The sequence below is a fragment of the Pagrus major genome, chromosome 14 (assembly GCF_040436345.1).
Source record: "Pagrus major chromosome 14, Pma_NU_1.0".
Taxonomy (NCBI): Eukaryota; Metazoa; Chordata; class Actinopteri; order Spariformes; family Sparidae; genus Pagrus; species Pagrus major.
The window spans coordinates 16,349,947-16,376,026 of NC_133228.1; the positions used below are offsets into that span (position 1 = coordinate 16,349,947).

The following is a 26,080-nucleotide window of genomic DNA, read 5'->3' on the forward strand; positions in this document are numbered from 1 at the left end:
AGAGTACAGGCACCTTTTTTTAAAACTGAATACAATACTGCTTTTTAACGACTTACCCTGCAGCAAAGGGAAGACTAAGAAAAGATGGATTAACAGGTTAATAGTCTTCTCTATGTACAGAATGTCATCAGGATCACCATTTCTGTTTTCAAAAGTGTCCTTCAAATGGCCATTATTCCTAATGGAACATTACCCATGACGGCACATGTCATTATCTATGACGGATGAGGGCTTTCATACTGGCCAGGATGTGGGTGTGTGTGTCCACTACATAAAGAATGCATGCCAAGGTATGTCTTAAATGACACGTTTGACATGCTGTAATTCAATGACATGTTGTAACCGAGTCTATACTTTTGCGCAGCACAAGAATGTCAGGAGAACATGACATGTTTTCCCTCCTGCTCAGGTGCCAGACCTTTTATGAATCGCTTTGTTTCAGCAGCGACATAACTGGGCTTGTAGATAAAATGCAAGGTACCTCTGTTACCTGACAGGCTATTACTGTGAAAAGCCTTTATTTGTGTTCAGCACAAAAGCAAATATGGGGCAGCTCTGCATATTGTGGAAAACAGGCACACATACACACACTGCTGCAGATGTCCTACAATAGTTCTCAGTAATTCTGTATGTGTTGGCCTGGGCTCATCATGTTCAATTTGCTCGTACATAGATTTCAGGGAGGTTGATTGGTAAAAACATTAGAGATGTGATTCCACCCCCTAATCTTTCAAGACAAGCACACACACACACACACACACACACACACACACACACACACACACACACACACACACACACACACACACACACACACACACACACACACACACACACACATAAATGCAGTGTTGGATTCTGCTGTGGGACCAGTGATTGAATTACAGTAGCTCTGGTGGTGAAATTAGAGTGGAGCATGGAGACAGTGTGGAAAATGCACTGTGGCTTGTAATAATAAAATCAGCATTTTACTGTATCGTACCTCACCAAGCCCCTGGTTAGCAAACTGAATGATGGGAGCATGATAATGGAAAAGACATTGCAGGCAGTTATTTAAAGACTGATATTAGAGTTGCCAGCATTTTGCTAATGGTTTCATACATTTGTGGACGAAAACAAAACATTGAGCAGAATCTTGACAAAATTGATGCTATTACAGTACATTACACAATGTGCCACTCTGGCTCACCATTTTTATACAAAATATGAATCATACATGATTATCCAAATACAAGTCATGAATATCTTGGTACGAGCCCAGGAGTAAAACTGGATGTCAACCAAAATTAATGCATTAACAGTAACCATTGCATTTAGATACTGCATCCATGTCTTATTCAGTTATACAATGATGGCCTCCAAACTAAAATATCTGAACAAAGAGAAAGCTAATTTTCATTGCAAATCATGGACATGGCTAGTCTTTGTAGTAGGGTGACGTATCAAACATACATCCCCATGTTGGATTTGAAAGTGCCTTTGTCTCCTCACCACATGTCTGTAATGTAGTTGTATTCAGCCTCTGAAGCTTGAAACAAAGTTAGCCTGCTCGCGATGCTGAGGAAGCTAAGCTAAGAAAACAGTAGCGACAGTGAATTTTAAAGTGGAAACAAAAAGTGGTATTGTTAGCTCCACTGTCGCAAAGACATCCAAACCGCTTTACCTTTTCCTCAGAGTAGAAACTACCAACAACACAGGACAAACTGTTGTTATTCATTGATTTAGTCAAAAATAGAGACATGAAATCAGATAAAAATGGTGCCAGTCTGACTTCATTCCCTCGACAGATTTCGTGCCCTGTGGCAAAAAATGTATGGTGGCAACTTTTAATCATAAATTAAACCGCAAACTTGTCTATTGCCAGTTTAATTACCTTTTAAAACCCACTGTTGGCATGCTAGAGGACTGAACCCTTGTCTGCAAGATATAGGGAAGCATTTTGCCAAATATCAATATGTAAACTGCTTTATCTCGCAAAGACATTCATGCTAAAACATACACATGGCCATAATTCACAGAGATTTTCACATGACATCCACCCTGGAAAGTGACTTGCACAGATAAGTCAAACATTAAATGCACTGAGAAGATGGAGGCAGGAAGAAGTGACAGGTGGATGCAGAGGACAACAGAAGGGGAACACTCTTGTAATAGTTTACACAGTGCAGACATTTAATCAGAGAGAAAGAGCTTGGTGTATTTTCCAAACCTGAGGCTAATGTTAATCAGCATTGGTCTTGTCATCATTGGCGGCTTTGACTGTCACCTCTGTGTTTACTTTTAATCTCAGAAAGGCTGATTGGAGGAGATGTAGGGATGAACAAATGAAAAATGGAGGAAGAAGGGAAGACAGGATGGGAGGACATGTGAGGCTGTAGAGACCTTGGCACCTGCACTGCAGCAGCCTCACTGGTAGCCAGGCAAATAAACAACACACATCTTTTGCTTTCCCAGCATGCAACAGGTTCTTCCGGTAAAGAAGAGCTTGTGCAGCATGCGGTCTTGATTCCCTGCTGGGTCCAATCAAAGATGTGATGACACGTGGTTTTCTGGCCGATTAGTTCTCCTTGGCTTTGCACTCACACACACACACACACACACACAAACACACACACACACACACACACATGTACTCAATCACTCATACGTAATTCTCTTTTTATGGTTGACAGATTCAAGAGACCATGTCAGTGAAGAGTGTTTTTAAACCCTTGATGATTGGGGTGAGCACAGTGATGCTGGTTTACTTCAAAATATAATGAAATGTTCTCGAGGCAGAGAAGTTTCTGTAATGGGTGTAGTTAAAGGAAACCTTGTGTTTTTACAGACTATTTTGTCACCTCTGACTTATATATTGATTAATGATAGTGGTGCTTTATAAAGTTTGTATTTGGGTTGGGTGATTGTTTCTCTTTTTATATAATCCAATCAGGTTTGGTCAGGATCTTCGATCCGATCGCCAGGGGGTTGGGGGAGGAAAAACACATCTTCTATTGACCCTTTTAAAATCTGTGTGTCTGCTTGGTGTGACAATATTGTGTCATAATATCTTGCACAGCATCCTACATTATCACGCTTCAAAAGTCAGGGGACACACAGAGTATGAGTCGAAGCAGAGACAGTTATGGTTAAGTTCGCCTACCACTAATGCTGTTGAGTAATGTTCAATAAAAGTCATAAAATGTCCTACGCAGTAGTCTTCACCCCACATGACGAATATCACTGCATCATGTTCACTTTAACATTATAATCGTATCTTTAATATCACAATCCAGATCATAGCCATAATTTTAACTACACATATGAAAAGTTTTAGAGAGCAGGCATTTGGAGAACAGAGATTTGGGGTGTCAAATCGATGGAAAACAGACAGCAAACTGGTGTGTAATTAAGGATTTTAAATTTGGTAGCTCATTGCTGAGCTCTCATGCTGATTCACGTGGGCTTAGCGGGCGAACCACCATAAATATCTCTAAAGTTGGTGCACTTTCCAGAGATTATTTTTATAACATCTTAGTTCTGATAGTTGGTTAAAATATGTGATCCGATCACCAATCAGCACAAGCCTAGTTTGGATCAACAATGTTTGGTCGTCAGTTTTTCTTCACATTATTTCTGGTGGTGTTTGCGAACCATTAGTATAGTTTCAGATATACGAGTTGGTGTTGCTTCCATTCCTTTGGGTGAGGTATAAAAAAAAGACCTTTTCACATACAAGCGTTCATTGTGCCGAGGCGGGTAAGAGCGTGCTCATATTAGAAAGTGGCAAAGTGAAATGAATCTGTTCATCCCCGCGAAATAGGTGGTGCTCAAAGTTCAGTGACCACATGCATGCACAAAGGTCAGCACTGTCACAATGGTTTTTCAGTCGGTTGACAGCACAAATATGTGTCTCTGTTCACTGAAGTTCAACTGGTTGCAAATATAACATACATTCACACCAATGCTCAAGTGAATTTTTAGTTCACCAAACCTGCGTGTCTTTGCACTGTGGGAGATAATTGGACTCTAGACACAGATGCATGTAATCTGCTCCAACTCAAAAGGGATTGTATTGATTGTTTTGAATTTTACTTCATATATTCAAGGTCCCGAAAAGATAAATTCTACTGACTTTGGTATTCCTCTTACTTTTCCTCTAGTGCCACCAGCCGCTCAAAGTTTTTACAGCATGTTAGCACTGCTTTTGCATTTGCATTTCGCTCAAAGTACCACTGTGCCAAAGGACACTCTCACAGAGCTGCTAGCATGGCTGTAGACTCCTCTGAAACCTGCACAAAGCTTATTTTCTAACACTGTAACCACTTGCCAACAGTTTGAAACTGCACTGTCATTGCTGAAGTTTGAAAGACAAACAACATACATTTCCATCTGTTCAGGTTTTTCCTCCCACGAAATGTCCCTTATTTAGGATGACTTTTCCTCGTGTCTCTGAAGAGACATTTTGCACAATTAATATTCATTCTACTACTGGAGTGCATTGTTGTCATACCACCACTGACAGATGTGCATTCATTAAACTTAAGACCTCTGAGACGCATTGTATGCCACAGTGACGCGTTTAATAATTAATCCAACTCAATTTGCACCTGAATTTATTTATACTATTATTTATTTATACCGTTTATTCTCACCTGAGCGGTGGATCTGGTCTCATGGAAGGTGGAGCAGCAGATACCATCCCATCAAATTAATTTTAATAATAGAGGGCTCTCATTAAGACCCAATCAGACATGAAGACAGTCTGAGTGGAATGGGTTGCCCGGAATTGACCAGAGAGTCATACATTATTGACATGGAAATCGTTATAATTAGATCAGCAGGTTTCAACTCTGAATATGTAGCCGACTGACAGTCTTCTGGATTCCCGATTAAATGTATCTGATTCGTACATGGAGGATATTACCTGAATTGATCACACCCAAAGTAATTTTCATAGCATACAGACAGATGAGGCCGTTGAGGTTGAAAATTGGATTATTCTATATGGCGTTTTCTATTTGCACAATTTAGCTTGAAATGTGCAGCGCTGGCTAACGGCACAGATTAAGGGCTTCAATCAAAGGAAGAGCACTGTCTCACTCTACTATTATAGGCCAACAATTACTGTACATACTGTGGAGAGCAGCTATTGCTGAATCCTACCATTTGTATTTGTATTGTGTTATTAGTGTAACACATTTGTTTGAGTGTGTTTGTGCTTAGATTTAATTTCTACTTGTGTCTTCCTGACCAGCACAGCCAATTGTTTTCACTTTTGTGCACCTACGTTGTGTGTGTTCGAGGGACATGATTGTGAGTCAGTTACACCAACCACCCAGTCGCCTTCCTGCCAGTCCCAATCAGAATCCAGCCAGAGTGATCACAGGTATCTTTGATCCTCTTGAGTTGACACAAACCCTTGGCATACTGGCTATGAATGAGAGATTGCAGCATGATCGCAATGTTTGCATGCATGTCGTGTAGTATTCAGACATGAAAAAAAAAATCATACACAACAAAAACACGGATTATACTCTTTCATGAGCAGATTTAACATTGTCCTCATTATCAAACACATTATCTTGATATTGATATGTAATAATCTGTAGTAGTGTATTCAAAATCACATGGTAGAAACTATTAATCCAAATAACCTTCAGCTAACATGCATTTAGTAATGACAACTGTTAAACATGGTATAGCAATATTAGAATTTTTCGTGTTATGGACAGATAAATGCAGTCTAAAGATATTTCACTTTTTAACACAATAGATAAAGGTGCTTATCTTATGTGAAAATACAGTTACAAGTTATATAATCAAGAAAGACCAACTGCAAACAACTGAGTTCCAATATGTTTTTCAAATTTGCACGTTAAACTCTCTACGAAGTGGAGTGAAGTTACAGCAATTGCCTATTTCATTTTGAATATTTGGACTAACTTCTCTGTTTGCCACTGTCCTTTTTTCCATACGGACACACATTTAAATTACGAACACAAAACCGATTCAATCCACTTGTAAATTAGGGATTATGACTCTTCCTTCCCTCTCCCGTCTGTCTGGATTTCCTCATCTCGCCCTCCCTGACACACTCGCAGATGCACACAGAATCACACTGGTCCCGCGAGACGCTGGAGTGTGTTAAAGAAGGCATCACACGTTCATTCTTTCCCTGCCTAAATCTGGGCAGGGCCGGAATTCATCACAGGATCAAACCTGTTTCTCATCAAACCCAGGAAAGTGTAGCTAATGCAATTTCACTAAGTCACTGCCTGACTTGATTACATGTGGGCTAGGGAGCGCATGCTATGGCACCACAGGGGGCTGGAGGGGTGTCACTATGTGAGTGTGTGAGCATATGGTATCTATGTAGTTTGGGGCGATCCATTTGTTTTAGGCTCTCACAAGTGTGTGTGTGTGTGTGTGTGTGTGTGTGTGTGTGTGTGTGTATCAACCTGTCTGTTTGTTCCCCCTTTAATCCATGGATGTTTTTATGGATAGAAGTTGTGTGTCATGTCTGCTTAGATGTGTGTGTGTGCAGACAAAGCAGTAGTCCTCAAGGGGGATTTCAGGCAGATTTGGCCACATTAGAATGTGTCACTTCTTCTTTTCCAGCTTCCAGTTGCCGTCCCACTGAGCACCACACCTCCACACACCCCTCCCACTAATCCCGGATCAGACCACACACCGAGGGACACAAATGCACAGACACTCGGCCAAACAACGCTAACGAATACTTGAGCACACAAACGCAGACACACACACAAGCTCCCGCAAACAAAATGGCGCTTTTACACAGCAAGTGGAGAGAGGGCTGGCAGCAGTTTGGTGGCATCCTGACCTGAAACCGGAGCCACCCTGTCACGTCTAGACAACTCTGAAGAATCCTATGCATATTAATGCCGGCCTATTTAATATTCATCAGTGCTATGCCCTGTTGGCAGCTGGTCCCAGACCCCATGGATCAATGAGGTCTCTTCCTCGCTCCTTTGTCTGACACGGATGCAGATGTTTAGAGCATGAAATTAAATTGGTCACTGTCATTGGGAATACATACATGGTAGTCAATTTGGTGTGCGTGTGTGTGTGTGTGTTTGTGTGTGTGGTTGCCAGTTAGATGTGGCTCTTGGAGCAGACAAGTAATGCTAACTTCCCCAGAGTCTGTGACATGTTGACGTTATTCACGGGAACTTGGGTGTTTGCAAGTTAATGACGAGGAAACAAAAGTTTAGCCAGCTCTTTCCGCGTTGATGAAAAGTGAGAGAGAGAGAGAGAGAGAGAGAGAGAGAGAGCGCAAGAGTGAGAATGTGAGTGAGTGTGAGGGAGAGAGTGCGTTGGAAGCAGCTTTGTTTAGGAGGCTGTAATTGAGTCTTAATTGAATTGGCACCAAAGGAAGGATGAATGGATGGAGAGGTGGAGAAAGAGAGAGTTTGAGTGAATCGGACCTCATCTCCGTCGCCACTTAGCAACGCGAATGTGAGCTCACCGTGCCGGCGAAATTTCATGGCAACAGATCAGAATCGGAAACCCTTGATTTGAAAGTTTCAGATGGAACCAAAGCTTCTCTTGTCATTTTAATGGAAATACGGAGAGTGTTGTCTCCTATACTTTTCAAATGAAGCTTGTTCCATTAGAAATGTATTACGGAATCCGGGCACAGGGAACAATGGGTTGATATGCATTTGAATGCAAGGCGAGGCAGGCTGCGCAGGTAATGTGGAACAGGCTCTCGCACTATGGCGAAGTGTCTTTTGTGTTACATCACACAAGCTTTGCAAAGGCCGTATTGGACATGGAAATGAAACAGAAGAAAACAGCAGCGCGAGGCTTTGTGCCAAACTGAGATCTCACCATTTCTGAACACACATGCACACACACCTTTGCTGATTTGGAGAGCCTATCAAAGTAGCTAGGATCACTGTCTTGTTTGATATCTGTCCAGTGGTTCCACTTAACCTACTATGTACACTTGACACGCACCTCATTTCAATTGACCAGAATGTAACAGGAAAGTGCATTCACTGTGTTGATGGTATTATTCTTTCAGGGTCTTCTCAAAAGCAAACTTTTTCCTCAAAGTTCTCCCACACACAGAGCTCAATTGTAAATGTATCAGACTCCCTTGGTTTTGAATCTAGAAGGTTATTTATTGCATTGTCTGGTTTTCCAGTCTCATGGATGTATTGTTTCTGAGCGCCATGGGACTTAATCATAAACCCAAAACAAGAAATTCTAATGAATAACATTTTCTCCTCTGCACAAAGGCAGAAATGCCACCGTCTCGCTGCTTTCCCCCTCCATCTCAATTTGCCTGCGAACACTGTATAAACATAGACGTCAACATGTGTGTGTGCATTCATGCATAGTGTTCTTTCAAAACCTTTACATACACACACACACACACACACACACAACCAGAGACAGACAATCCTTTTGCTTTGCAGTTTACTGTATTGACAATGAGCCGCAATTTCTCCTCCATCAATTATATTGATTACTTCAGGATGAGTGGAGGTAATGAGCTTTGGTGTTCTTTCTCTCCCCTATGATCTCGCCTCGTCCCTGTCTGCAGCCCCCCCCCCTGCCTCCACTCCTTTCTGAGCATGTTACGTGGCAATGATTTTCTGATTAACCCTGTTAGCTGTGGGGTTCACCCACGCAGTGACGCAGGGGCATCGAGCAGTATTAGCATGTGGGATGCATTTAGATTTGTGATGGAGAGCTGCACTGATTGAGTGATGTGTTTATTATGGCTGGAGGTCTGCATCTGTACTGATGAAATATTTGAATATGTAACAGTGTTTCAGAATAATTGTTCTGAAACAAACAACACAAAAGAATATATAATTGTATATAGTACAAAATGCTAAGTTTAAATGGAACATTGAACTGTGTAGGGAAGGTCATCAGTCATTTTGCTCAGACATTGGAGCTCACAAAGGAGTTTACATTGTCTGTATTGTCACTGTAACTAACTTATCATTATTGATGTGACTATTTAAGAGGTTTTAAGTTACCTAAAAGCAAAGCTCAAACAATCTATAAAGCAAATACTCTCTCTAGGGAAACAAGCTATTGATGACCTTATAACTACTCTGGCATTTTTGCACGTTTTACCTTAGAAGTGTAAGATTGACAATACTGACAACAACCTTTCATCATTTTGGGTATTCTGCACAATTAATTAAATTATATTAAAAATCACAATATTTCCAAATAGCAGAAGCTGCATATTTTTTATAAAGGCGAAATGTGTGAGAAAACAGGATTATAATAAAGTGCTGGAGTGCTACAGAGATGCCCTGGCCTACACATCTTGTTTTCCAGATGTTAAAAAAAAAAACATGTTAGTTTGGTACAGACCCCAACAGATGTCCCATCCTCATGACTAAGTCGTTTTTTCAGTGAAAATAAAAAATTGTCACCATTTGATTTTTTTCTTTTTTTTTTACCATATCTTGTGGCCCTAATGTTGTGGATTTTTTGAATTATCAAGAATGAGGTTATATAAATATTGCATAAAAATAATAATTTGTTGATAATCAGCAAAACGTTAATCTAAACATGAATGACACCATACATCTTGCACGATAATCAAATCCCATTTATTTACATATTGACACATTTATTTTATTTCAGGAGTGTAAAATTTCCAAAGTAGCTGCAACAGGTACCCGAGGTGTTTAAGTTATTAGGTTACTGCACAGAGGAGGTGATTTCCACATTGGTGACGATGAAGGATGTTCTGAACGGAGGAACTTTGTCAGGGGAAGCTCACTTAACCAATGTTCCCTGAACAGGTAGCAGGGAGTTGTGAGTACGGCTTGTGGAACTGAACACAGCTTATGTCTGGATATCTATTGTGACATCTTTGGTTGAGCCCTGTCTCCTATGTTCCAGGTGGTGCTGATGACAACCTGATTGAAGGGGGAGAAATGAAGTTTGTGTGCAAGCCAGGAGCGAGGAACATCACGGTGATCTTCCAGCCTCTTCTCAGGTACAGCACCGACTGATACATCCAGCCAAAAGTTGATTGGAATGTGGTTTCAAGATGCGTTTTTAGTTTATCGGGAATGTGATCAGCAACACACGAAACAGCAAGACATCTGCAGGCACTCATCTGAAAGGCGACACTGCTTACTGTATGAAAAAGTGCTGAAGTAGTGAGTCACAAGTTAAGATAAATTAAGTGATAAGTAAATCATCATTTCAAGCCTTTACTGTTAATTTAACAGTAGAAGAAGAATAGAATGCCAGTACTGCAATGCAATAAATCAGTCACAGCAATCTGACAACCTAAAATGTAGTTGTATTATCATTTAGTTTTTATTCTGGTGAATTGTGTGAACAATGGGAATGTTTAACACCAGGACATTCTAATGTATGACACTTCTGTTGCCAGCAATACGTGACCTAACCGGATCAGATTAAAACGAAGCTTATAAATGACAGAACCTGCTGTCTTTACTGGAACAGGCTGCACAGTTTCCAGTTATTTTAAGAGGTTCACGTGTGAAAGGGCCAGTAGTGTCATCCTGGTCTATCAGAGAGGGATGGACAAGCCACTCAAGACATATGAAGGCTGGGACATGACTCAATACCAGTAAAATGTAAACTAATTATATTACACGGCCTCTTAGCGACCATTTATCGATTTCGGCCTTTATAATGTTCAGTGGGATATCGTAAATCAAACATGATGTAATATACTGTTCTTTCAGTTCAAAATGTTTTCTTGATACCATCCAGGAATTGGGAATCGACTACCACCCTCGCTTTTATTTCCCATTAAATTTGAGTATTGTGAAGGGTTGTCTTTGTGATGATGTTCTGTATGTCTGGTAGTTTTCTATACAGCGCTTTGGTCCCAGGCGAATTGTGTAAATCTAATAGTGAAGCAATTTAATTGGATTTGCCTCCGAGCAGTGATACATTACCTTCTTGGATCCATTAAACAGTGATGTTTCCTACTTCCACACTATGGTGCTTTGGCATACATTTCTACAATTTTAACATCGTGGAGCATATTTTTAATGCATGGAGGCAGGATAAGTGTGCCTTTTTTTAAAAAAAAACCCACTTTGTTTATCCCTCAGATTTGTACAAAGCTGGCAGGTTAACAGATGTCTTGACTGTTAAAGTATCTTGAATGCTCAGCCAGTGGAGAGCTATAGCTTTACACAGGCCATCTGGGCTGTCACTGTGTTATGAGGTAGCTAAGTTGCTTTGCTGTTTTCTTTCTACTAAGTTTCTTTCATCCAACAGTCAGTAAAAACAGGCAAACTTGGGGAAAAAAAGCCATTAAAGACAATGCAAGTCCGAGGAGTGCCATAACAAATGAAACTGCAAGAATAAAGAAAAACAAAAGTGGAAAACTATAAATAATAAACAAGTAAATACGAAATATAAAGAGGAATAATTAAAAGAATAAATAAATGTCAAAATTTAAAGACAATTAACAAATTATAAAATATTACTTATAAACATGTGTATTTATTTTCACATTTGCTTGTTCATTTATTTCTGCATCTATCTATTCATATATTTTATACAAATGTTTTATTTTGAATTACTATATTTTTTCAGTATATTGTTTTATTTGTAAAATGTAATTATTTTGTCTAAGACAATTTGTAATAACATTTTTTATAAAATATATATTTATTTATATTTTTTACATTCTTATTATTTATCTTTATTTTACACATTTTTAAATTTACTCATTTATTTATTTTTAAATGGCACTCCATACCAAACAGATGCTTTATTTTTATTTTTTTTCCCTGATGATTTTGTTTAAGCATACTGGCAATTATGTGTATACCCTGACCACAAAATGTCGGACTGTCTACTGAACAGTATGGAAATCGCAGAAAATCAGCCCATTCACTTAGATTAAGCTAGATTGCACTTCATCTATCAGATCCATTTTGCTCTTCATTACATCCCCACTAACCCAAGCTGTATTGTTAGTTGTCATGTTACCTTTTGTTTGATTGATCGATGCTCTTTGAAAGCAAATTACTGGTTTCAGAGAGTAAGGACGTCTTTGTTTGTGAGTGTAGATGCATGTGTCTATGCATGCTTTAATGTCTTTTTCTGCAGATGGTTGCCTGTGTTCATGTCCCTTTTCTGATGCTTCTGCCGTGAATCTTTCCCTCAGTCCCTCTCTCTTGCACACTCTCCCTCTCTCTCTGACGTTCAACCCCTGCTCACCGTGGGCCTGGCCAAGCTTTTGTCTGAACAAATGACCAAAAATAAAACGGTGACTAGCTTTCTGCCAACCTCTCCCATGTTGTCTGTAATGGTTCATATCAATCACACCAAACTGCCTTGCACACAGGGCTCTCTCCTCTTTCTCTCCCTCCCTCCGATCTGCCCTCTCTAGACTTCCAGTGCCAATGGAGCGCTGTTTCTTGCAGATGGTTTTCTAATGGCGAAGCTCTGGCACGCCGCTGATGGATCACTACACCTCCTGCAGCCAGCCATGCAACTCATGGCAGCTTTAATGACAGAAGCAGTTGGGGGTTGCAGCACTGGAAATCAGTGCTGTATGTCTGCGTATGAGTCAACAGGGTCTTAATGTTTGATTGTCGAATATTTCTTTTTTTTCTGTTCTTTATTTAGTTCTTGGATGTCTGTTTTTCAAATCTTTGCTTGTATCTGGTTTCCAAAGAAGCATAACATCTGCAAATGACACCCTCCGAAATGTTTCGTTCTTCATTCCATTGATTACTTGGTTGTGTACTTGTTGAGTCAAATATTATGTTGTATTGTTAGAGCAGTGTGGATTCCATCTTGTGGCTGTATCCAGCAATCTTAGGGCTTGACTCAGGTTTTCCGGTATCCAGGTGGCTCACTTTTAATTGGCATGGATCGCCATGGTAACCTCTGCTGCACAGCAAGGCAAAACACTACAGGTAAATAGGGTAAAAGTTTACTCTCATAGATATGGCCATGAATCTTCCCCAGTTGATTACTTACATTACGACAATTACTTTTTATATTAGAAAGTTTCTGAAATGTCATGTTTAATATCAAATGAGACATGATCTTATTATATATGCCCTGGTTTGCATATCAATATCAAAGGGTTACAGAGGGACTTTTTGATTAAAAAAACAATTTTCGACATGTTTTTAAGGAATAAAATGTTTTATAGATCAGGGTATGAATGATAAATGAACGCAAACCTTCTGTAAATATAGATCATTTTAAACCTTCTGCATATAGATACGAATACAATTGGAAAGTTTGGTGTGTCTAAGTGCTACTGAAGTGGAGATTTCTGTCTCAGGGTATGAGAAAAATAACTTCACATATCTTTAAAGGCCATTATTCTTGTAAAGTTCTATACATTTTTAGAAAGAAATTAAGACACTACAGGTGAAGATATCACCATAAAACTTCAGTAGTTGATTGATTACTAAGACAATTATTTTGGTATTACAAGTTTTCCTCAATTTTCTGTTTAAATAAAGCAAATGATGCATTATCTCATTAAATATCTGCTAATTTGCATACATTTCCACAACGGAAATCTAAAACCTAAATTTGTATTTGGATATTTATTTTACAATAATCTGATCAAAATGTGTCAACCCACGTTTTGACTTGTCAGATCAGCTTAAATGTGCTTTATATTAATTTCAGCAAGTTTTTCCACACTATTTGGAATTTATTCAGATGTAAAAGTAAGGCTATTCTTATTCTTCTCTACTTGTGTGATTACATTTGATCCTTTCGCCTCACTGAATATCACTTTCTGCTGGCGCATTAATCTAATTTCCCTGCAGGTATTACCATTCCATCTTATGTCATATTAAGTACCCCACTCATGGTTCAGACAATGTTGCATCTGATAAGCTTATAATAAAAAATGTATGTCATGCTTATTGAAGCCAAGTAACCCAACGAGAGCCAGACTTAGACATGCAAAGGTAATTCAGATGTCAGAACGACGATTTTATTCACTATACTCCCTAAAGAGAGGAATACTGAGGTACCATTCCCATGAGCTATCAAGTTTAAGTATAACCCAAGTGAGAGCTGTTTCTCTGCTCTCTGCAGGGAGTCATGGGCATTTGGGCATTTGGCTGCACCAAGCTTGTGGCTTGTTACTTATTCTGTTTTGGACAGAATGTCTAAAAGCAGCCAAAGAATATCTGATCCAGAATATGTTGGAGGGATTATAGGTCCCACCTGGTCTTGGAAAGCCTGGGGCTCCCCCAGGAAGAGCTAGAGGAGGTGGATGGGGAAGAGGACATCTGGGTTACCTTGGTTGGCCTGCTGCCACTACAGTGTAGCCCTGGCTGAATGCCAGAAAATGGATGGATTGTAATGAGAAGGGGGCTAGTGTGGTGTGGACTCTTCTAATGTACTTATTGCTCATGTTTGTCTTTCTGTCGATATTTATATTGCCCAAGGGTATATGCCCTCCTGAAGCAGTTGCAATCAGTATGTACATTGGTTTCCTCTTTATATACTTCATATTATTATATAAAATGTGCATGTGCTTACCTGATTTTTGATTCGATCTATTTGTCATTTATTCAGTTTGTGACCACAAGCAAACATGTTTGAATTTTATTTTGGCGAGGCTGAGGACAGCTGAAACTTCTTGTCTACTGTGCTTGAAGCAGCAAGTGATTGAATAAGATTGATTCTGCCCTCACAAGTATAGCAATCCAGCCTGACTTGTCAGAGCAGAGAATGTATGTCTTTAAAGACGCGCACACAATATGGGGCAGACGTGGGGGAGTGTTTGTGCATGTAGCAGCCAATTTAGTTTGACTCGTGGGGTCTCCTGCTGACATTTGGGTGGTATTTACACCCCTTGCTCAGGACGAGGTTGGCATTTTGAAAAGCTTCCGCGGGCCCCTAATTTCTCCCTGTTCACCTTCCACAGGATGTCCAGGCATGGCCATGCCTGTAGATGTCTGTGTCTGTGTGGCAGTGTGTGTTTATGTGTGTGCAGGTACATCCTAGAATCCATGTCTAAGTTAATTAATAAGTCAAATGTAATTGTAACCAATGCAAAAGCCTTGAAGGTGAAAGTTTAGTTATTATCAGGCTAGGAGGTGTACTTGGTTGGTCACTTCACTGCTGTTTAACATTCTATTGAGTCCAGAGCTCTTCGTTTGAATCGCAGAACTGGCTTATTAAAAAGTACTCATGTTGATGTGCAGTTAGTTGAATTCATACAAGGTCTCCACGAAGTCTGTTCTGCTGTGAGTGTCCATGGCCGAGCGAGAGAGTGCGAGGGAGAGAAAAGAGTCAGAAGGTTGAAGATTGACAGAGAGCGCTCGGGGGAAGCAGAGAGGGAAGGACAATGGAGCAAGCGATGAAAGGAACGAGGAGCGGATAGAAAGCTAGATGACAGGAAAAGGACAGAAGGGCTCTGCCTCCCACCGCTGTAGCCTGTGGTGAAAGCGAAGCACGCCATGATTCTGCACTAATTTCACACTCTCATTAACTCCCCTCCTGAGCAGCACACACAGACCCAAGACAAATGGAAAGAGCAAGAGTTAGAGGTGAAATAGAGTATCTTTGAAATAAGTTTTGTGTTTTTGAGCTTTCTCAAATGATTTAGCTGAGACTTGCACTGTGGAATTCTCAAACACTACGTCCAGGGAGATGGCCTTTTTTTTAACATTTTGATTTTCCACATTTTGAAGTCCAGTACTTCTCGGAGAAAAAGACTTTGCTATGTTGAATAACTGAAAATTAGAAGTCCCTGAGCTCATGGTGAAATATCATAATTCAGTAAGGGGAACACATTAAGCATTAAAAGATCATTATGGTGATTTTGTGGCATGATTATTTTTTCTTTCCATGGACCATTGCTTAGTGCGCATTCTGTTTAAACATCCATATCAAGTTTGAAGCTGTTTGTCAAAACAGCGAAGCAAGCAGTTGGAAGCCTATACGTCTGCATGTTTCCATGTTTTATGTTGAATGATGAGCAGACAGAAAAACAAGTTTCGATTATAGCTTTCTCTGTCAGTAGTGCTGCAGTACACTCCCTACTGCAACATGGAAAATGGCAGCCATTACTCAGGTATTTATGATCCATATAAGTCCTGCAATTACTCTTTTATGATGTTGATCCACTAGGCAGCTTATTAGGCAGCATGAACGTTACCAGTACGAGGCAATGAGCAAGAGCACTGAATCAGATTTCTTTTCAAATTCATCCCAGCAACAAGATTGGTTAGATCGGAAATGTCGGGGTTATTTTGACGAGATGGGTGTTTGTAGTTGCCTACTGATGTATCGTGTGTGTGACCTGTTTCAGACATGATAATCCCCACTGTGGCAGAACTGAAAATGGCAAAAATAATTTGTGGTTGAACTCCGACCTTCATTTAGTCAGGCAGCAGCTTTATAATTACTGGTGACAGCTACAGTTTTCCTTCAACAATAACATCTGTAGTCCACCTCAAAGAGGTGTCTGCGGAAAGGCTATTAAAATGCAGCATAGTCGTCTGGTCTTAAGTCTTGCTCACACATACATGCGCTTACTGCTTTGCTCTGCCAGCCCTTGCTCTCTTTTCTAATCTTTTCTCACTCGTTCAGGAGGATTTTCCTCTGTAAATAGCACTTCTTCCTCTTTTTCGCCCTCTCCTTTTCTAACCCACACCCATTAAAAACTGGGAATCAGGTGGAGAGAGGATTTTACACTGGAAAGGTCAGAGAGAGAGGGAGAGATAAAGAAGGCAGAAGAAAGACAGCAACAACAGAGAGACGAGAGCAGATGGGAGGCAATGAAAGAAAAACACAAAGAAAAAGATGATAAAAGAAGCAAACAGACAGGTGGGATGAGAATAGAGTGAGATAAGTCAGAAGAAGAAAGAAAATGCAGAGGAATAGAAAGGCTTTTATATTGCATGTAAGCTGGGTGGCATGTTAGCCTGCTTTAAATTCAAGTTGTTTATGTGCACATACACACTCTTCATACATCTGTAATATACAGTACATGGGGAGGAAATGAAAGAGGAGAATGGCAAGGAACTAAACTAGTGAGCAGTTGGGTGTAACCAGTGTGTGTGGGAACATTGATCAGAGATTCTGAGAAAGACATTTGTGTCGTTGGTGTGTGTGTCTACTTGTGCAAAACATGAAACAGTACCCTAAATTATTTAAATGCAAAAGTTACCAGCAGTGTCAACTTGAGGAACATTAATATAAGGCTGGTGTTAGGAAATAACATTACTAACATCCAGTGTGTGCAATACCTGCCTCTAGGGGTCTCTCAATCAAAACAAAACAATAAAAGTTGGTAGCATGGGATCATGGGAGTTGTTATCTTCATTGTTAAACATCACATTTTTTATATGTCATAAATCACTGGGTTCCCCTGCATAATTGAAAGATAAATAACTGGTGAGCACCTTACCTCCCTGCCATTTTTTAGTTCTGATCCATAGTATCTACACACATTGGATTTAACTCTTTTGTTGTGGAGGATACAATGGGGAAGCCAAGCCTTCAGCCATGATGACACGCTTAGGATTTTGTAAAGACTGGAAAGATGCAGGCTCCCCTTTGTGATAGTTCAAAATAAATCAGTGTAGGACTGTATGTTATTCTGCCACAATCAAATTCATTCTGTGTTATGCTCCGGGAAATTATGATTAGCATTTTAATTTTTTTTATTATTTTTACAACTACTATTTTTTAAACAATTGATTTATTAATCGTGACAAATATTGTCAGATTAATGATAACTAAATAATTGTTATTTGCAGCCCTTGCCAGCAATATTAAGCTACAAAATGACAGGAGTGACACGTTGTCAAAGTTAAGCGTGCCTCAACTTTCAACTTTCAATGGAAACTTGGTAACAATATAACTGGACACTTGGTTGCTCATAGTATAGACATTGCACAACTCTTCCCAGGTGAAGGAAGTTGGAGGAAGCGACAGGCTGTTTGATTTGCAAAGACATGTGCCTATGTACAGTTGTGTTATTGTAAACACCCAATTCCCTCCTACTTAGTAGTAACTTACATAAAACTATAACTATACCATACCAATTTAAAACGACGACCAACAGTGGAAAACAAAAATACAGAAGGGGGCAGAGCAGCAGAAGATTTATGGAAAATAGAGGAGTGTACAGAGGTGGAAAGCTGCTGGATGTCTGCAGAACACAATGCCAGTTAGCTATGAATCTGCCAGGTGCTCCTACCTGTCACCTGCTGCAGCACCGCCGTATCTTTATTCTTTTATCTCTCTGATGCCCTCAGCACAGGACAACACACGCACGAATGAACGCACGCACGCAGGAATGCACGCGCGCGCGCACACACACACACACACCATGTTGTAAATAATACTGCTGGTTTTATCGCTTTCCAAAAGTGCAACTTCAGCCACTTTCTAGAGAGGTGCAGAGTTTTCAATCTCCTCATGTCTTACAAGCACACGCATGCACAGAGACAGACACACACACTGTGGGCATGACACACACAAGCACACACAAGCACCAGATATTGTGCAGGAGATTAGATCCATCATTGCGGGGGTCTTTTCTCTGGCTATAGAAGGTGGATAAACTCTTTGATTGTGTTTATCCATCCCATAATGGAATCAGACTCGGTTCCCAGGGCAACCTGTCCAACAGACTCATGTGAAGCAGACACTCGTCAGTTGGAGCTTAAGGGGGTCTAGTTTGTCTGAACGCTCAGCAGTCGACTTCTTATGAAGTCGGATTTGAAAGTCCCTGTGGTTTTAGGTCCGTGTGGGGAAAAATAGGGGATGCTGGGAATTGATGCCTGGTCAGTTTAGACGTAGATATTGTGCCCGGACACAAAGACAAACATGTACAAAACACACACACACACACACACACAGACACACACACACACACACACACACACATGGTTAGGTCTTTGAAGCTTTTCCAGATGACCAGGTCATAATCACACAGATGTTCACACAGTCATGCTGTCCCTGTCGATGTTGTTTCCCCACAGCGCCTGATTGTCTCTGATTGGCTGCTTTTGAAAGAGATTAGATTGTATTCTCTGGAGATTTGTAGGTTTGCGTGTGTGTCTTTCGTATATTGTGTTACCAACAATAATTTAATGAAATGAAAGTCTCAATTTTCTGAATGCATGATAATTTAATTAAACCTAATATGGTTCTACAGACCTGTTGCTATGAAAAGACAGCAGTGGGAAGGCAGAATGCCCTTAATGCTTATCGAATGAATACCAGAGGGAGCTGCAGCCAAGAACAGAATTACTGAGCCACAATGTGGAGATGTTTTCAACATGTGTTACTTTCTCTTCTCGCTCTTCTGTTTGTCATTTCCTGCATTTTTCAGGGATGTAATCAGCCAAGCAAAGATAGAAAACTGGGACAGGGTTTTACTCCCCTCTGAAGGCTGAAATCCTGAAAAAAACCATATACTCTATTTATAAAGAACTGTATTCTGTGTTTCTTATCTTCTCCTGTCCGTCTGAGAATAATGTCAAGGTAAAGACAGAGTACCGGAGATGGTTGATTTACAGATATTCTCTTGTTGCTGTCCCACACATTTCCTTCTGTTTTCTCCTTTGAATTCAGCCTCAGTCGTCCGTCTTCCCTCTTTCCATCCCTCTATCCCTTGACAACATGAGCTGCCACTCTGTGTTACTGTCACATGAGCGAGCGCCAGCCCCCACATCACAGCAGCCTTTGATTGGCCAGGCCTTTCCAGGTCGGTGAGCTGCTGCCTGATAATAACCTTGTTTGATTGCTGGAGCAGAGATGTAATTGATTGATCTGCTCACCCTGTCTGGGGCTGGGCTTCTGAAGTAACCTGTGCGGATGTGTGGGTGTGTGCTGGAGTGGGGGTTGGCTGATTGTTGAGGGGAGCTTTAGATAAGCATACATGCACACACAAACCTCAGCCTGCACAGATGCAAACACATCCACATGTATCCACACACTTCTGTTACTGTAGTTTAATACACAGTGTGTACCAGAGGTGGGCTGATGAGGGAGAGAGTTTGAAGCAGTTTGTTTTTTAAACTCTTCCCAGCACATCTGCCCTGTGTACCTCTCTAAACAAACCCCAGCAACCAATCAACAAGTCATTAAACCTCATTAAAATTCTCCAACTCCCGCTGAAAGCAGTGTTTGTGATCTCCTAATTGGTGGTTACATAAGTTAGTCCATCTTTCTGGATAGTTAATTATTTTCAAAGATAGATGGTCTCGACTCAGTGCAGCATCTAATCCAATTGTTACTAAACAGACTCCAGGTATTTCTAAGAGACAGTGTTTCAGAGTAAATAATTGGAAAATAAAAGGAGGAAATTTGTCCTTTTTGTATGTTTGTGACGGAAATGTCAAGGTCTACAGGCTAACTAAGCTTATGATTTGTTGTTTTTGTGGTCTCTAACTACATGGCTTGCTTTAATTTATTGTTGGGCTGTCCAGCTAATGGCTGACTCATGTCGCACTAAGAGTTGGATGGAAGCATAAAAAGCCTCTTGTTGCTGCTCTTGTCTTCGATTTGTACATTTTCATCTGCTCATCTTCCTGTAGTTTTGAAGGATCTCTTTGGTGTTCACGTAATATTTATTTTCTCAAAAACATTCTGGTTCAGTCGGGTTACTTCTTTCAGATTTCTAACTCTGGATATATATGTAAACCAAACATGTCCTCAAATTGAATCATATTGGACCTAAACTGTGAGAGGAAGAGGAAGACCAAAACTCTGCAAAGGACAGGACATACATTTTTAATAGAGATGGATATTTCTCCCCTTTTGTCCTTCCTCCCCTATCAGTGATGGTTTCATCCCCGACCAGTCATGCTGGAGTCGTGGTGTGCCCATTGAGTGTTCAACCAGTGGAAAAGTCAAACTGGCAGACTCTGATTGAGTCTGTTTATCGAGCTCCTCTCCTCTCCTCTCCTCTCCTCTCCTCTCCTCTCCTCTCCTCTCCTCTCCTCTCCTCTCCTCTCCTCTCCTCTCCTCTCCTCTCCTCTCCTCTCCTCTCCTCTCCTCTCCTCTCCTCTCCTCTCCTCCCTTTGCATGAGTTATCTGGAGGTTACGGTTATGAATTTAAATACTCATCTGTGAAACATCCCCTTCCAAGACTTTGAGCCTTTCCTCAAAAGAGGACAAAAATCAATTGAGATGTCGATCACTCCACTTTAAAAGTTATCCCAACAAGCAGAAGTACACATGGTATTTCAACATTGCCTCACCTGCTCTCCTGTTTTTCAGTAAAGTAAGTGAAGCGTGGGAAGTCGAGGGATAGAAACACTTTTGCAATAAAGTGTAGCAACACTGAACCGGCGAGCTCCCCTCCAGGGCTGATAAGAAGCAAAAGTGTAACACGTTCGCCATAGCCCTCACCCCCCTCTATCTGTGAGAGGTCTCTTCTGTAAGACTGTTTGGATAAATTCATTACATCCACCCCAAAATAGACCTCACATCCACAACAACAGAAGAGGACAGGACAGAACAGTCTGTATGAGGGGAACGAACAACAGAAGGGAGGTGGGGAGAGAAGGGAAAAGGCGAAAATCCATTATGTTTGATGTTAGTGTCTCACCCTGGCAGCAAATGCTGGTGGAAAAACCCTGTGAAATGACATTAGGGGCGTCTTGTAATGTGATTTCAGCTATGTGTGAATATGAGATTTCTAATGGATTTGAGCACATTAGAGCAGTCTTTATCTGTAGTATTTATTCCCCCCTGGTTTCAAATGCAATTTGCTAAGTACAACGTTTCACTCAGCTCGAGCTCACTAGCTTTCTGGCTAGAAGGGATGTGGGGGAGGATTATATTATTTCTCTTTTTTCGTGGGGGGTGCTACATAAAGATATCATGATAAATATTCGAGGCACAGCATTTGTGACAAATTGGTATATTATGAGAGAGAGAGATTATTTCTGTAATATGTGCAGAGGTGTGCAGAGAAGAATGGTTTCATCAGGAGAGACTCTGTGTATGGGTATTTGAGTTTGTTCATCTTTCCTTATTTAATGTGTGTGCATGTGTGTGTGTATGAGTATGAGTATGTAGGATGTGTTTTTTGTGTCTGCATAATTCTACTTCTTCTCTCTAATGGGGGGATGAGTGCAGATGTATTGTTGTCGGGCCTGTTGAAGTCTGAATACCCAAAAAGTGCAGATCTGGAGTCTAACTTAATTGAGTTTAACCACTGATCTTCTTTTCATGGTGAGGTATATACACTAAGAGGTTCTCTTCCATGAATGGAACAGCTGTATCACAGCTTGTGACCCATTACCATGTTAAACCATATTTCAAGAATAATTAAACATCCCAAAAAATTACTATTTTTTGAGCTAGTAGTGTTTTTGGCTGCAGGTCAGTGCAGTAATGTTACGTCACCATGTCCTGTTTATTATTTTCCTATTAAACCTGCCCAGTTAGGCAAACCCAAGATTCTCGGTTACTTCGGTAGCAATGGTGTTTTTGATTATAGTTTTGAATTTCTGCATTAAAATGTCTAAAAGGACTTAACTATTTGCATTATCAACAATGTTCAAGCCCAGAGACATCTGTAATTTTATTCAAGGCAACAGTGAGTTTCATTTGGCCACTTGTCCAAAGTGTTAGCAAGCTAACTGGTGGTGCTTTGGAGCTAAACTTGCACAAAAGTAAGTACAGAATATCAGATTTCCTGTTGATCAGATTTCTTATAAACCCAGATTACTGTTCTAATATAAATGTCAAGTTGATATATATGTATTCTAATACACAGCTGGTGGACAAGTGCATATTGTAGGAAAATGCAAAACCAATTAATTCTGTATATTCCCACACGTTGTCAGCATTGAGTTTATTAAAAACAAAACTTGTTTCCCCTAATGTTTTCATCTAAATTCTTGCTTGACGGTGTGTGGAAATTAATTAATTAATTAATTTTCATGGGCAAACTCAGAGGTCCATAGGGAAAACTACAGATTTTAGTGAATTTAATGAAGTAAATGAATTCGGAAAGGTTGCTTAGTCGAGGCTTACTCGCTGATAGCTTTAGTCAGTTAGGCTGATTTACTAGATTGTGATCGTAAGAATATTCTGCTGCAGCTCCTCCCTGATCAGGACAGCACAGAGGTGTTGGTGCACACTGTGGTGCGCGTGTGCTGAGTCAGATTTCTGCCAGAACTTTTGATGAATGAACAGACCAGTTTGGTGCAAGACTTCAGTGCTGTGACAGAGTGCCATTTTCATAGCACTCCACCAGTATCTCACACTGCTTAAAAAAGACAAAGACTCATGTTCGTCTTTAATTTTCCTGACACCCTAATATGTGTCCCTGACTGATTGGGGTCACAGCATCCCTGATTAGCGTGCGCATTTACGTGTTCCTGCCAGCATTTCCGTAAATTGTCCCAAATCAGCCAATGTGGTGCACTCAGAGCTCTCTGCAGGCTTAATGAGCTAGATTAAGACGGAAGTCATTTAACCCCTGCCTGCATCACACACACACACACACACACACACACACACACACACACACACAAACACAAACACAAACACACACACATACAAATACACACATGCAAATACTCACACACACACACACACACATGCATATGTACCCATTACAACCAAAGAAGCATGAGCACACATGCACGCACACACACGCAATATAACTACCTCACCTTCACACTGTATTTCAGTAGATAGGAGATGGAGCGAGGCCATTATGCAAATGTCAGGTGTCAAGTGTAAATGAGATTGGAGGGATGGGAAACAGAAGTATTGAATATCACGCTGGCTCCCTTGGCAACTGCACTGAGGTAATGAGAGCATTCCAGGACTTTGGCTGGCAAAAGCCTTCGTTACACTGAAAGATAGCAGAGTCTAAAAGACTGAATAAAAATTGTTAAGAGTAAGTCCATTGAGTCGAGTTGGTCTAAGGAAGACTGGATAACACTACCGACCTGCCTTTTTCAGACTGAGAGCTTTCATATTTGGAGTATGACTGAGCAAGGTTGTGGTTGTTGTTTTTCCAGTGGTCTTTACATTTTACTATAGATACAACGAAAGGTAGGGCTGCTGGAGAGAATAGAATGGCTTTTACTTGTAGATTAAACTGGAAACTGCTTTTTTGCTTTAACTTATCATTACAAAGTAAATGTTAATTGCACAATGTAATTGCTATAGAATATTAACACCATCTGTGTTTTGATTGGCTCCACATAAGCCCACTTTCACTGTGCAATTTTGTCTGCCGCCGGGGACAAGTCTCCTGAAAAAGTAAAGGCTCAATTTACAGTACAACCCTATGTGCTTTCATGCCTCCATTATAGACTAAATGAATGAATAAACTAACACTTTTTCTCCTCATGTTTTTTTTCATCCCCTGCTCCCTGACACCAACCCCTGCTGTAGTTATTTGTTTGCACAAAGCATTACTCAAACTATGTTGGCCTACTACTCTGTATAGAATTGAGACAGTTTTACTATAACTTTTCAGTGAACATACTTTGTTCTTTGTTATCTCCAAAGTGTTGATCTGTTTTTCATGGAGAAAACAAATGCAGTGTTTCCTGTGTTGTTGGTAGGTTCAAGGCTTTGAGGAAAACGGAAATGATCCGACATCTTTGCAACAGCAGCGAGTTGAAAAAATGTCTGTGTCCACAATTATAAAACCTCATATTTTGATTGATAGGACCGTCGAACTGGTCTCCAAAATGTAATGAAAATAATGAAAAATGACCATTAAGATCTCCTAAATCCTAATGGGATGAAATGTTTTGTCCAAATAAAACTTTGAAACCAAAAGATATTCAGTTTTATATCATATCACAGTGTTTCAAGTACAATTTCAGTTTAATCAGAAACTGTCACTGTCGCCCGATACAGCTTACTTTAATTCAGACTATCTATTGACACACGGCCATATACAAATGTTCTTTGCAGGTCATCTCACTATCTGCCGCAGAACTTTGGCCCGGCTGTTGTTAAGCACTGGTTTTATACATCTCACTCTCTGCCTTTCAATTTCTTTCTTTCTTTTTTATCTCTCGGCCTCTCTAGTCTGTCTATAGCTGTAGGCTGTGTACTGATTATTATGACTCCTCATGCCTAATCCTCTTTTCTTGTCTCTCCATCTCTCCTTGTTCCTCTGACTCCCCTCTTTATTCCTCTGTCCCTCTTCTCTAACCGTGCCACTTACTGCTAGCCTCGGCCCCCCTGCAAGAAAAACAGAAGATTAAATATTCCTGTAATTACTGAAAACTCAGACTACAGCTTTTAGTTTAATAATGGATTTTATCGTTGAAAACATAATCGTAGAAATGTCATGTAAATGTTAAATGGAAGTACAGCACTCCTTTTTTAGATTCTGGTATACATTTTCAAAGCTACAAAGAAAGAGATGTCTCATCCAAAGTCTCTGCAAATGTAAAGGTTTATTAAAAAGAACATGAATTAGCATGAAGACCTTCTGCATCTCTTGATATACAGTATGTGCTTTTCGGCTTTAGGAGAATAATTGCTCATGCCAGATCAAAGTTTTCCTTCTCCCTCTACCTGTGCAGCCTCCATAAAGACATATATTTTCCGACGAAGCTCTTCTCACATGTGCTACAGACAGCAAGACATACAATATTATTCATAGGAACTGATCAAGATGACAACGTACATGTAGACTGACACTGACATGCTTGTTGAAGAGCCAAATGGGGATAGCACGCCTCACACTCTCCCTGGTGTCATGTTACAGCCACTAAAGTAGATGCATAGATTCCTCTGTGTGTGTGTGTGTGTGTGTGTGTGTGTGTGTGTGTGTGTGTGTGTGTGTGTGTGTGTGAAGAAGCAACAAATGCAAATCTGTTGTAGCAAATCAGGATTTTCAATATTTCATGCCAACAATGTAGTAGGCTGAGGCGATGACTGTAAACTGGTACAAGTGGGAAACACATCCCCAATATTTTTGTTTTCTGGATTGAGACGCTGACGTTCTGTCTATTTCTGGGTTTTTCCTCATATTACGGCTGGGTGATCGCAAAATTTCCTCCAAGAATAATTTGATTTTACTGCCGATAAGTTACAGTGCTTGACAATATGCTGTTTTTAACAAATCAATGGTATTGGAAGTCGGGAAGATAGGCGA

At 40.3% G+C, this 26,080-nt stretch overlaps 1 protein-coding gene across 1 annotated transcript in view; it reads left to right on the forward strand.

The window, feature by feature from the left end:
- Positions 1-26,080, forward strand: part of exoc4 (exocyst complex component 4) — a 117,384-nt gene that overhangs the window by 34,848 nt on the left and 56,456 nt on the right. The window contains exon 11 of the mRNA XM_073480568.1: positions 9,886-9,982. Coding sequence (XP_073336669.1) covers positions 9,886-9,982 — 97 coding nt within the window. The remainder of the gene's footprint in view (positions 1-9,885; positions 9,983-26,080) is intronic.